General features: G+C 32.4%; 1 protein-coding gene across 6 annotated transcripts in view; it reads left to right on the forward strand.

The window, feature by feature from the left end:
* Golga4 (golgin A4) overlaps positions 1-13,102 on the forward strand; it is a 97,642-nt gene that overhangs the window by 47,766 nt on the left and 36,774 nt on the right. For all 6 annotated transcript variants that reach the window (XM_071619769.1, XM_071619771.1, XM_071619773.1 and 3 more), the window contains one exon: positions 10,010-10,188. In XM_071619769.1, the coding sequence (XP_071475870.1) occupies positions 10,010-10,188 (179 nt within the window). The remainder of the gene's footprint in view (positions 1-10,009; positions 10,189-13,102) is intronic.

Raw genomic sequence — 13,102 nt, forward strand, 5'->3', positions numbered from 1 at the left:
TATCTTGACTGGGATGGTGGTTTTGGAAAGGACAGGAAAAGTAGTAGAGTGCAGAATTTGACATCTGGTCAACTTGGAGGAGCCAAAGAAAAGTAGGATTCTATGATGACCTCAGAGTTTTAAGCTTAGGAGACTGGATACTGTGGAGTTAGAATAGGAAATATAAATGGCAAAGTTGAGGATTAGAGTCAGATGATGAGTTTACGTAGGTAATTTGAGTCAATTCTGAGATTTCCAAATGAAACTGATATGTAACATTTGGAAATAAGAAATCTGAACATCTTTCAGGAGTCATTAGCCTAAGGTTGAAGCCTGTGGTTAAATCTGTAGGAAAGACTTTTTACTCCAGAAGAGTGAGTTTTATAATAATAATAATAATGAGTAGTGGCAGTAGGAGCTATTTTAGTTCTACTTGCTGCTGCTTATATGGCCATTATTAATACTGTGGACCAGAGGTTATTTTAGCAAGGCTGTGCTATCAGTGCTTTTCCTTGTATTTACTTGTAATAAGTTCTTGTAATTCTAGAAAATATTCCTAGTATTATCCTCATTTACAAATAAGAAAGCACAAGAACCTATAGGTTAAGTAACATGTCTACATTCATACACAATGGGTAAACCAGGCATTGTAGCTCAGAGTCTGTGCTTTTTATAGAGGTTTTGAGTTTGCAGAGAGAGATGAGAAAAAAGTTACCTCAAGAAGTCATAGGAATTGTGAATAGCTGTGTTTTCTGGCTGAATTTAAGAGATGTTTCAGGAAGTAGGGGAGATAGAATAGTAGGGGAGATAGTTTTAAAAGGCTTTTGAATTTGGTGAGGATTTGATTCTCAGGATGCAATTTTGAGAAATGACTTTTTAAAATTAATTAATTTACTTATTTTAATTAGGTTTATATGGCAGCAGAATGCATTTTGACTCATTGTACACAATTGCAGCACAACTTTTCATTTCTATGTATATGATGTAGTGTCGCACCATATGTGCAATCATACACGGATCTAGGATAATGATGTCCATGATTTTTGAAACCTTATTGTAAGTAAGGTGTTAGAGGGGAATGGGTCTGGCTAAGAGAAATAGTTGGCTGACTATTCATAAATCTCCATCTCCTTGCATTTGTTTTATGGATAAAGTGGTTGGGGAATTTAGTTAATGAATTTGTTCACATTAAATCTATGAATATTTCCTTTTGAAAAGAGGTAATAGACATCTTCTTTCAGAATACAGTCTCTGAAGCCTCATGGGACATTGTGAAACATGTTTCTTTTCTGCAAACAGAAAACCCAGCGCGTAGTCTCAGCTTTTCTTTAAAGCCTTCCCATTTTTATGACTGCTTTTTGTTGACTGTTGTAACCAGTCAAAGGAAATAATGTTGGTCAGGGAATTCAATTTTCTTTTTAAATTGGGGTATACTTTATAAGGAGGTAGGAAATGAAGAATAACTATAATATTGAAAAAAGTAGACGTTAAAAAGGTACATAAAATATACAGTTTATTCACATGAGGATAAAATTGTTTTAGATAATATTTCAATCAAATCTTTAATTATACAACCTTTCTTCCTTCTCTGAAACACAGATGTATTTTGTCTTTAAATGTGATTTTCATAAATATATATGTGTATGTATACATGTGTATACACACACACACACACACACACACACACACATATACACCAACCACACACACACACACACTTTTTTTTCCCTCTTAGTGCTGGGTTTGAATCTAGGGCCTTGTGTGTGCCAAGCATATACTCTACTGCTGAGTTACAACCCCAAGCCTCAAAACTAAAAACTAAAAAATTTTCATTAATATTTGCTAGCCTGTAAGTTGAGAAACTTTTCTGTTTTGTCAAAATAGCAAAAATAAGTATTAAAAGATTTTAATTTTCATTATTGTTATTATTATTTTTTTATGTGTGTGTGGTACTGGGGATCAAACTCAGGGCCTTGCACTTGAGTGCCTTACCACTGAGCTACATCTCCAGCCAAGATTTAAATTATTTAATACATACATTTACTTTGGAAAGTCTCTAACACAGTTATAAATGTTTTGATAGATACTTTTAACACATATACTTGTAATCATAATTATAGAGGGCTATGAAAGTCGTAATGGACTCGTTTCACATTTTTAAATCTATACTGAAAACTAGTTTTGCACATAAGCTGCATATCATCTAGTGGTCTTAGATAAACAGAACTTTCCAAATAGAAAATGGTTCTCCATTCAAATACAAAGTGTACATGTTATGAAAGAAAAATTTCAGTTATGTACTTAACATAAGAAAAAAGTCCATGTAAAGGAAGTAGAGTTTCTATACTCTGTGAATATCATCTGGCTTTTGGAGCATGCATTTGCTTTGATTAGATATTTTTCTTTTTCTGAGTAAAATCTCTTGGGATTTAAAGTTTAGAAGCTAAACACTAAGAGTTGGCCATGTAAAGGGAACATTAACATGATTTGCTGTTGTTAGGATTTTATAACTAGCTGTGTCTAAGTTAAACAAATTTTTGTTATCAAAGAAAACAAATCCTTCTAATGCATTTTCACCTGTAAAAAAATGTAGTTCTGATATTGTTAATAGTTCTGGATATGTGGATATTAATAGATAACTCTTGAATTGCTTATTCTGGATGTCAAAATTCACTAAAGAACATTCCCTGCTACTTTACTTGAATCTATGTGCTATCACATTTTTTTTCTAGATAAACCATGATGCCTCCTCTGTGTTATAGAATGCAGGAAATCTGAATGTCTCTGATTTTACAAAGAATATTTTTTGCATGAATTATTCACAAATGTCACGAATCTGGACTTCCACATGTTCTATCAACCTCTAGTACTTAAGTAGTATACTTTTTAGTAGAAATGTTAGGAATATTCTCAATAATATGGTAGTATAGTACTTGATAAAATGAAAAACATATTTGTTACAAACACCTTACTACAACTGTTCATTTTATTACTTTTTAGGTGTTACTTAAGAACAGATGATCATATCTTTTAGTAACAAGATTTTAAACTTGGAGAAATCTGATGATTTAGCTTTAGTGTACAATGCTGTTTTAGGTGCAAGGAAATATTTCCATTCATCTTGAAAATTATATCTTCATGCAGTGCTAATGTAGAATGTTAATGCTATTAAATGTCACAGTGCATTTTGGCTGTTCTGTGAGTGTGGTGTTTATGTGTTGACCAACATGGGAGGTAGGGATAGTTGACTAATTATTAATGCAGTTATCTTTCCAAAAGTTTGGAAAATAGGGAATATGAAAGCCCACCACTGTTTTGGCACACACCTCATGTAGTCCTTTAACCAATACATATTTTAATGTTATTATAATAATATAATTTGTATGTTCTTTATGCCACCATGTACCATTATATTAGAAATACTTCTAAATATTGTTAAGGTATTAACACATTTTAATGGCTGTGTCAAAGAGTAGCACATCATTTACTTGGTAACCATGTTTTTATTGATCCATGCCTAAATTGTTTTGTATTTTTGCTTTTATGAATAATACAATAATGCTGTGATATAGCTTATTCTAGGTTTTAAAATTTCTTCTTAGGATAAGTCTTACCCCTAGAATTTTAGTCTGTTTTCTTAGTTACCTTCAAGCACTTTAAACAGCCATTACAAAAAGGAATCAACATAAATTTAAAAAGTTCTTGTCTACAGTTAGGCAAAATGAATAAAATATTCTGCTTGAATTAGGAAAGTCTAAAATACAATATGTTAACTTTCATAAGTTCTTGTTTCCTTTCATGTAAATTGTCTTTGTGAAGTTGTGTTTTATATGCATTGAAAAACTTGGATTAACTCATTCTTTGCTTTTTTTTTTTTTATTGTCATGTTGTGTTTGTGCAGGAAATAAGCTTTCCATCATTTGTATAGTCTAGGCTTGACATATCAGAGACATTCAATTGAACATATTTATTTCAAGTTTGAAGCAGACCCTTTAAAAGTTTATATATTTAAATAATGTGTAAGATTTATGCATTTTATATGACAAACTAAAATTATGTGTATTTAAGTACTTTGTTTCTGATAATTTATGTGACATAGTTTTCTTGGAGTCTTAAGTCTCACAAAACATCTTATTTTTGTGCATCCACACATGCCAATAAGTGAATCATGGTGCCTTTCCCAAGCCTTGTATGAACAGGACTGGGGTAAGGGCTGTTTTTTTTCCCCCCCTTTTCTTTTCCTCCTTATCATGGGTATTTAGAATAAGCTTTAAAAAAAAAAATTCCATGTGTCTCAGGCAAAAAAAAAAAAAAAAAAGGTATGAATTAGATTTTAAGTGTGCCATGTTAGATAAGTAATATATACATATTTTGGCACTAAATGATTATTTGATGGAAAAATTTATTATTTTCAATGCATTTATGTCCTGGGCAATACCACTATTAGTGGAAAGCATCAGCAACTGGAAGAACACAGTTCTCTGGGAGTGTAGGATCTTATCTCCAATTTAATTAAATTTATTTAGCTTTATTTTAGTCCAATTTTTTTTAACATTTGCTTAATGTTTTTAAGGTATTTTATAAATTTCTATCTAAGGAATACATGAAAATTTGGATAGATCTGCAGCTTTTAAAAAATATTTTGAGTTGTAGATGGACACAATAACTTTATTTATTTTTTAAATGTGATGCTAAGGATCGAACCCAATGTCTCATACATACTTGGCAAGTGCTCTACCACTGAGCCATACATCTGCAACTTTTTTTAAGGTCAAAGCATAATGAATAGAATGAATCTTGTTATATATTTTGAAAATTGACCTCAAAAAGTAGATTTTCATTGCAAATGTGGTGCTTATATAAATTTATAAAGCCCCCAATTATATATAAGTATTGTGTTGTCTAGGTTATGCTACTGGGTGGTAGTATTTATTTTTATTTATATAGACTGTAGCACAGTAGTTTTCAAACTGTTTTATTTTAGAGACCATTTTACATTTTTAAAACTTATTGTAATACCAGAGAGCTATACCAAAGAGCTATATATATGTGGGCTTTATATATTGATATTTTTTGTATTACTAATTAAAGTAAAAATCTAAAAAGTCTAATCCATTTAAAAATAGGAGCTATAGGGGCTGGGGTTGTGGCTCAGCCGTATGGCGCTTGTTTAGCATGTGTGAAGCACTGGATTCGATTCTCAGCATCACATAAATAAATAAAGGTCTATTGACACTAAAAAATATTTAAAGAAGCAGTTATAAATCTATTACATGTTAGCATAAATATTTTTACAAAATATACCTATATTTTCCAAGATAAAATATAGTATGAAGAAGGACCTTGTTTTGCATTTTTGTATATTGCTTTGTTTGGTTTAATAGAACACAGCTGGATTTTCATGCATGTTTCTACATTCAACCTACATTACTTTGGTTGAAGCATATGGAGAAAATCTACTCTACACAGATATGTATTTGGAAAAGGGAGGACCTCATAGATCCTCTAAAAGGTTCCCAGTGCCCTAGGATCTTTGGAACATGCACTGAGAACTGCTACTCTAGTTTTTTTTTAAACTCACAAAAGAGGCTTGATGAGTGGGTGGGAATTCTAATAAAATTCTTTTTTTTTCCTTTTTCTTTTAATTTGCATTTTATTTATTTTATGGTAATGCCTGTGTTTTTTAAAGCCTAATGCCACATGCTTTTAGCAGGGGTTTTTTGTTTGCTTGTTTTTTTTTTTTTGCTAGGATAAAGGTACTGGGTTACTTTTTATGTCATTAGACATAAAATCAGCAGTTAATCTAGAGATTGGCAGCCTTTCCACACTACTGCATCTTTGTTTATTTCCTGCAATAGAAGTTGAAGTGGGTCCTATTAGCCATATTGTAGGGTATACTCTAGGTCAGAGCATCAAAACAATAATGCTATGTGGAACCTCAAAATTCTGTCATTTGTTATTATAATTGATTAGGATGCTCAGGATGAAAAGTAAAAAAGGTGGTAGAGTGGCAAAAATGATGCTACATTCTTTCTAGCTTTATCTAAGAATTTCTTCTTTTAATTCCCTTCCTCCTTCACTAGTTCAGCTACCTTTTTGGGAAATATTTTATGTGTGTACGTAAACCTAACCTGGTGAATGGTAAATATCCAGTTCATATTCTATGAATGAATTGTTAGATTATTGAGCTGTAAATTGCCAACTTCTTGTTTAAATTTAAAGTGAGAATTCGTCCATTTTTATAATTCCCAAGGATTTGAGTGAACCCCACCTGAAGTGAAAATGGGGAGTTAGCAATAAAAGTCCTCCCCTGCATTTTATTTAACTGATAGAGGACCATAATTAACATTGGTTAAGTTTTTGTCTAGAAGTATTTTCCAACTTTTTGTTGTTGTTGTTTAAATAAAAATTGCCTGAGATACATTGAATTTTGCTTTGGAAGAACACAGTGTGTTCTTGCAACATTCCGCAGCAGTTTGTGCTTAGCCTTCCTGTCTGTTCAGTATGTGTCTTGCCCATAGTTTTCCCTGCTCACTCTTGCATGTTGGCTGACTCGTCAGCTGCAGTTGATGCATGCCTTCTTTTTTTGTTGGTAATTGAAAGGTGAATTCCGTAGACATTCAGAACATATTTCTTTGGTACTTATATTACAGTCCTAGCATATTTTCACTTTGGAAAGAGTAGCAGTTCACTTGTAGAGTGTTACAGGCTGTAGATTCTACTTTGTGTCTGGTGGTTGCAGGATCAGAAGGTGAGATACTTCTGCTGGTTAATAAGTGAACTTTCTCAGTTATCCTCCTCAGACATTGAAATGGGATTCACTGATGGAGGCTGACTTTCTGTGTGGAAGTAGTTTCATTTGTGATGCAGCGTAGAATCCATAATGGGTTTGAAATATGTTTTATATATGAGGATATATGTAACATGCTTTAATTTGGGGGGGGCCTTACTTGCTATTTCCTTAAATCACGATAAAGGTAGAAAACAGTAAGTTTTTTTTGTTTTGTTTTTTTTGTCAGAGGAATAACATGTTGCATTTAGCTGAGAATTGGAAGCCTACCATCAAGTCTTATTTTAAATTTATTTATCATCTGAGGGAAAATTTGGAGGTACCAGAAATTCATTTGAATAAGGATATTGAGTTAAAGATTTCAGAGGTTTCTTTCTAGGTGGGAAATTATTTGGTTCTCTGACATAACATACAGAAAGTTAAATTTAGATGATAAAAACTGTGAAGTGAAATTTGTTCTCCTTTAACCATTACATAGTAGATAATAAGGTGACTTAGGGAAAGTGTTTTAATGGATTAAACACTAAAATTAAAATATGATATCAAAATATTCTAAGATTTACTGCTTGTGTTTAGAAAACTTATTTAGTAGAAAATTCTATATCTAAATAGGAATTTATGGCATGGACTTTTTGTTTGAAAGGTGAGAATATCACATTTAGTTTTTTTGATTGATTGATTGATTGATTGATTTTTGTGGTGATAAGGATTAACCCAAGCCCCGCTAGGCAAGTGTTCTAACACTGAGCCACATTGCCAGGCCATTTAGTTTTATGCTGTATTTGATTCTGAAATTAAAACAGAAAATTTACTTGTTATTCACTATATAAAGTTTTGTTTTATTTTGCTTAATTGACCAAAGTTTTTTATTTATACTTTGGAAGGTAATCAAAACTATCTTAAAATTCTCCAGAGTCTGATTTAAGGTGTTTCTGTGATGTACTTAGAAAGCTAAGATACAGTTTGACTTATTGAATGAAAATGTACTGATGACATCTAACCATTATAAAATATTTGTCATTACTTTTCCAAGTTTTTTTTGTTATTCCAAAAGTCATCAGCACAAACTGAGCAATAAGTACTCTTGTTACAGAATCTTTCTCATAATCAGTCATTTGACTTGTCTGATTTTTTTTTTAAAGAGAGAGAGAGAGAATTTTTTAATATTTATTTTTTAGTTTTCGGTGGACACAACATCTTTATTTTTTTTTAATTTTTATATGATGCTGAGGATCGAACCCAGCACCCCGCGCATGCCAGGCGAGTGTGTTACCACTTGAGCCACATTCCCAGCCCCAACTTGACTAATTTTTAAGTGAGGAAACATTTCATGGTAGTAGCAAACAGTCAATTATTTTTGTATAATTGATACTAGAAATTATGGGGCAAACTTAACTATAAAGCAAATATTTTTCTTTAAGTATTTTCCTTTCCAACATTTAATTTATTTCTAAAGATTATGATCATGGTGTTTGCAGGCACATGGCAGTAAAGTTAGACTGGGAATCTTGAAAAATGATTTCAGTTAATCTCTTTGAAATTTAGACCTTATTTAGCATTGCTTTATACTTTGGATATGTAAAATGAATGAATTGGATAGATTTGGCTTTTACATCAAAGATTTATGGTTGTCATAAGTGTTATTTTTGTAAACTGGTGAACACTAAGTTGTGTTTCCAGTTATTATCTCCTTTTTCTGTATCTGATGAAATTTACCATTTAAAAAAATGCTTTGGGATAGATATTTGTCTTTAGGCATGTAGTATCTTTGCCCAAGCCACTGTTAAGCCAAGCCCTATTAGTAAAAGGCCTTTTTTCCCCATGAATGCCCTACATTGAAGTTCCCACATTTCTTACAAAACTGGAAGTGAAAATATTGCATATATCAATGAACTGTGTCCTCTGAACATGTTTCTTGATGAGATTGAAAACCCTTTCTGAATACTTGAGTTTGGTTTATAGTCTATCTCTATGTAGTGGGAGGTCTGGGAACTTCTATTCTGTGATGACTAAAAGAAGTAATCTAGGATGACAGTACAGTAGAATTTTTCACAGAATGTCATTATGCAAATAAAGTGTGTTTATGTATGCCTGAATATATATTCACAACACACATGTATGCACAGACATGTACATGCATATATATACAAATATAATCATACACATGTATATATTTTGGAGTTCAAGTTACCCAAGTTTTGTACCAATCCCATCTGATTTTGTTAAATGCTACATAATCTATTTGGCTTCCTTAAAGATCTTTTTACTCTAGCTAAGATGATGATGATGATTTCTGCAGCGCCTGGGATTTCTTTCTTTTTTTTTAGGTACCAGGGATTGAACCCAAGGGCGCTTAACCACCAAACCACATTCCCAGTTCTTTTTTAATATTTTATTTAGAGACAGGGTCTCACTGAGTTGTTTAGGGCCTTGCATAGTTGCTGAGTCTGGCTTTGAACTCTCCATCCTCCTGCTTCAGTGTCCCCAATCCCTGGAATTACAGGTGTGTGCCACCATGCCTATTAGGGCCTGAGTTTGTTCTTATCTCACTTAAGAACTACCTATCTGCTGTAGTGCTTTTTTTGTACTATTGAATCAAATAAATTTTTTTCTAGTCAACTAAAAAGAGCCCTAGTTTTAAACTTGTAAAAGTAGTGAGCTTCTTCTCAAAAGTATATTGTTTAAATATGTTATTCACCCAGTCCGTGTTTTTAAAAAGAAGCATCCCCCCCTCCCCGCTCTTTTGTTATATGGTTAAGACTTTGCACATAAGATTTGCCAAAGAATCATTTATTCATTCATAAAAATGTCCTAGAATACAATAGTGTTATGTAATTACTAATGATAAGATAAATTTAAAACTGTATAACAAGTAAGAAAGCACTTGAAATTACATAATATAGAAGTAGGAACACATTTTGTTTCTTTTAATTTGTTCTCCACAAGGACACTGGTGAGGTGAGTGGGGAATCTTTAAAATATAATTTTTTCAAACTTCTGAGCTTAGTCTACATAAGCAGTTTTAACCTAATCCAGAACTCAGTGAAAATAGGTTTCAATGACTGAATAATTCTTGTGGCTTTGTGAATAGCTCAGAAATATTTCTTGGCTTAGAATAACTATGTGTCTTTTAACCTGTCCTGCTACAGCTGCTCTTAGTTTCCGTAAATTGAATGCAAAACACTTTAGCTTAATGATAGTATTTCTTGAGATACTTGTGTTCTGCTCTTTTCATTATAGCTTTTGAGGAACTTGAAAAAGCTTTGAGCACAGCCCAAAAAACAGAGGAGGCACGGAGAAAAATGAAGGCAGAAATGGATGAACAAATAAAAGCTATTGAAAAAACAAGTGAGGAGGAACGCATCAGCCTTCAACAGGAATTAAGTCGGGTGAAACAGGAAGTTGTTGACATAATGAAAGTAAGAATAATTCAGTATTGAAATGAGCTATAACAATTTTTAAATTTAAGTCTGATGTTTGGCCTACATTTTTGACTATAGGGAAGAATTAATTTGTATTTTCAGACCTTGACTATTTTATGTTCAGAATATAGTAAAAACGTGCTTTGATAGAGAAATAAATTTAATACTTAAGTACTTATCTGGATCCTTTTAAGCTTTGCTGTCTCTCTAGTGGGCTGTGTTATGAACTGAGTTGTGCCTTCCCTGGTTTTTTGACTTTAGGCTCCTTGAAGGTAGGCTGCTTGACTGATTGAGTAGAGTATCTTTTGCAGAACTTGGTTGAGAAGGTGCTTGCCTAATGTGTGTGTGCTTCAGGGAATGAGGGAGTAAGTTATTGAAAGTAGGTTGTTTAAAATGTTTTGAAGAATCATTATTTATTTGTTCATTTATGCAGTACTGGGGATTCAACCCAGGTTGTCACTCATGCTTAGCACATGTCTTACCATTGAGTTACATCTTCAGCCCCTTGAAGGATAATTATTAATGTCCTGGTTGCTCTTAAAAATATAGATGTCTATATGGTATGGTATCTCATGCATGTAATCCCAGCTACTTGGAAAATTGGGACAGGAGGACCAGAAATTTAAGGTCAGCTTGGGAACTTTGTGAGATCTTGTCTCAAAATCTAAAAAAGATGGGGGCTTGGAGATATAGTTCAGCGGTAGGTACTTGCCTAGCTTGTGTGAGGCCCTGGGTTCCACCCCTAGTACTACAATATATATATGTATAGATAGACTGACCTCATTTTCAAAATTGTTAGTGTTTTGAAAATTTCTTTTAGAAACTGGTGAATTTTCAGAATCCCAAGATTTCCAGTTTTTCAGAAATGCAAACATGTAAATACCATAACATTGCCTGCCTCCAGTTCCCTTTTCTATACATTTTTTTTCTGGTCTAGTTTTGCCTGTTTTTCCTCTTGTCATGTTTGCCTTTGTTGACTCTTTATCCTGTTCCTTTGCTGACTCCTCATTTGCATTCTTGATATTTGATTATGGCCTCTAAAATGGCTTAAGATAAATTACAGATCTCAATAGGTGAGGCTTGGATTTTAGAGTTGCAGTGTGTGTTTTTACAACTTGGGCAAGGTTTCTGTGGTTTTATTTATTATTTATTATATATGTAGTTATATTGTGCATAGAGATATGGAGAGTAGCCAGTTATATAATTTTCATGTTTTCTAAACCTTCTGATGAATTACACTTGAATTTCAAGGTAAAAATTAATTGTGACCGATTATTTGAAATACAAGACATTGACTATAACTGTTTGGTTATATCTTAATCTTTTGAATGGTCATATGATATGCTAATTTTAATTTTACCATGGAATATAACAACATAATAATATATAAATTATTTTGAAAGATACTAATATAGCTGTGTTATAAAAACCGAAGGATTAAAAACTATATAGTGAAAAAAGATTTCCCTCCATTTTAACCTCTTAGTTTTTCCAAAGATAAACTGTTTTCTTTTTGAATATACTTCCCAGAGATAATCTCTGCATATAATTTCCTTGTTGTTTAATAATCTACTCTTTTTTTTTTTTTTGATACAAAAATGCTATGTTGTGTAAACTGTTCTGTTTTGCCTTTTCACTTAATAATCTGTCTAGGAGATTGTTCCTTATTTGTTGATACTGATAATGATGCCCCCCACATCTGTTTTAAAGACTGCTTGAGTTCATTGTATGATTTCCATAATTTAATTGTCTCCTTTTAGATGTTTAGATAGTTCAGATTTTGCTGTTGGAAATTGTGATTATCCTTATACATATTTGCTTACATGTGTATTTCATTAGGATAAATTATTAGAAGTAGAATATTACTCAGGAAAAGATTATGTGCATTTGTAATTATTGCCTGGTTGCTACAGTTACGTAGAGTACAGTTTAGACAGTCTTACATATCAAATGTCTTCCCTGGTCACAAAGATGGTATTATCTTATTTTTCTCTTTCCAAGCTTACAAACTTAAAGGGATATTATTACAATTTGTTGTTGTTGTTTTGGTACTGGGGATTGAACCCAGGGTTACTCTACTACTGAGCCACATATTTTGAGACAGGATCTCTCTTAAGTTGCCAAGACTGGCCTCAAACTTGTGATCCTCCTTGCCTCAGCCTCTGAGTAGCTAGATTTTGGTGTGCACCACCAGGCCTGGCTCTTTGTAGTTCTGATGTGTATAAATCTTACCAGTATGATAAATATATGATCTTTACCAGTATATATTTTTATATGTTTAAAAGGAATTTGTAGTTTTTATCTTTGAATTGCTTGACTAAATCCTAGACTTGTTTTTGTTGTTGTTGTTGGCAACATGTTAGTCTTTACTTACAGAGTTGTAGAAACTCTTTACTGTTGGTGGGAATTAGGCCTTTGGATATAAGGTGCTTTTTATCCAAGTAATCTCAGTTTATTGTTGGCTTTATTTATGATTTGTTTTGTTTTTGTTTCTTTGGCTTTTTTATTTTTTAATTATTATTTTTTAAATTTTGGGCCAAGAAGTTTTCTTTTCATAGTAGTTGAATTTATTAGTCTTTTCCTTAAATGCTATCTGGATTTTTACTCTGTTTAAAAACACTTATAGGGCTGGGTATATAGCTCAAGAGCACTTGCCTAGCATGTGCAAAGCCCTATATTGGATCCCAGCACTGCAAAACAAAACAAAACAGAACACAAAAAGAGAAACACATGCTCAATTATGAGATCCTATTTTAAAAAATTATTTATTTTTTAGTTGTAGTTGGACACAATATCTTTATTTTATTTTTATATGGTGCTGAGAATCGAACACAGGGCCTTGCATGTGCTAGGCGAATGCTCTACTGCTGAGCCAAGATCCCAGCCCCAAGATCCTATTTTTTAATCCTAT

Source organism: Marmota flaviventris, chromosome 1, assembly GCF_047511675.1.
Source record: "Marmota flaviventris isolate mMarFla1 chromosome 1, mMarFla1.hap1, whole genome shotgun sequence".
In the NCBI taxonomy this organism is placed as follows: domain Eukaryota; kingdom Metazoa; phylum Chordata; class Mammalia; order Rodentia; family Sciuridae; genus Marmota; species Marmota flaviventris.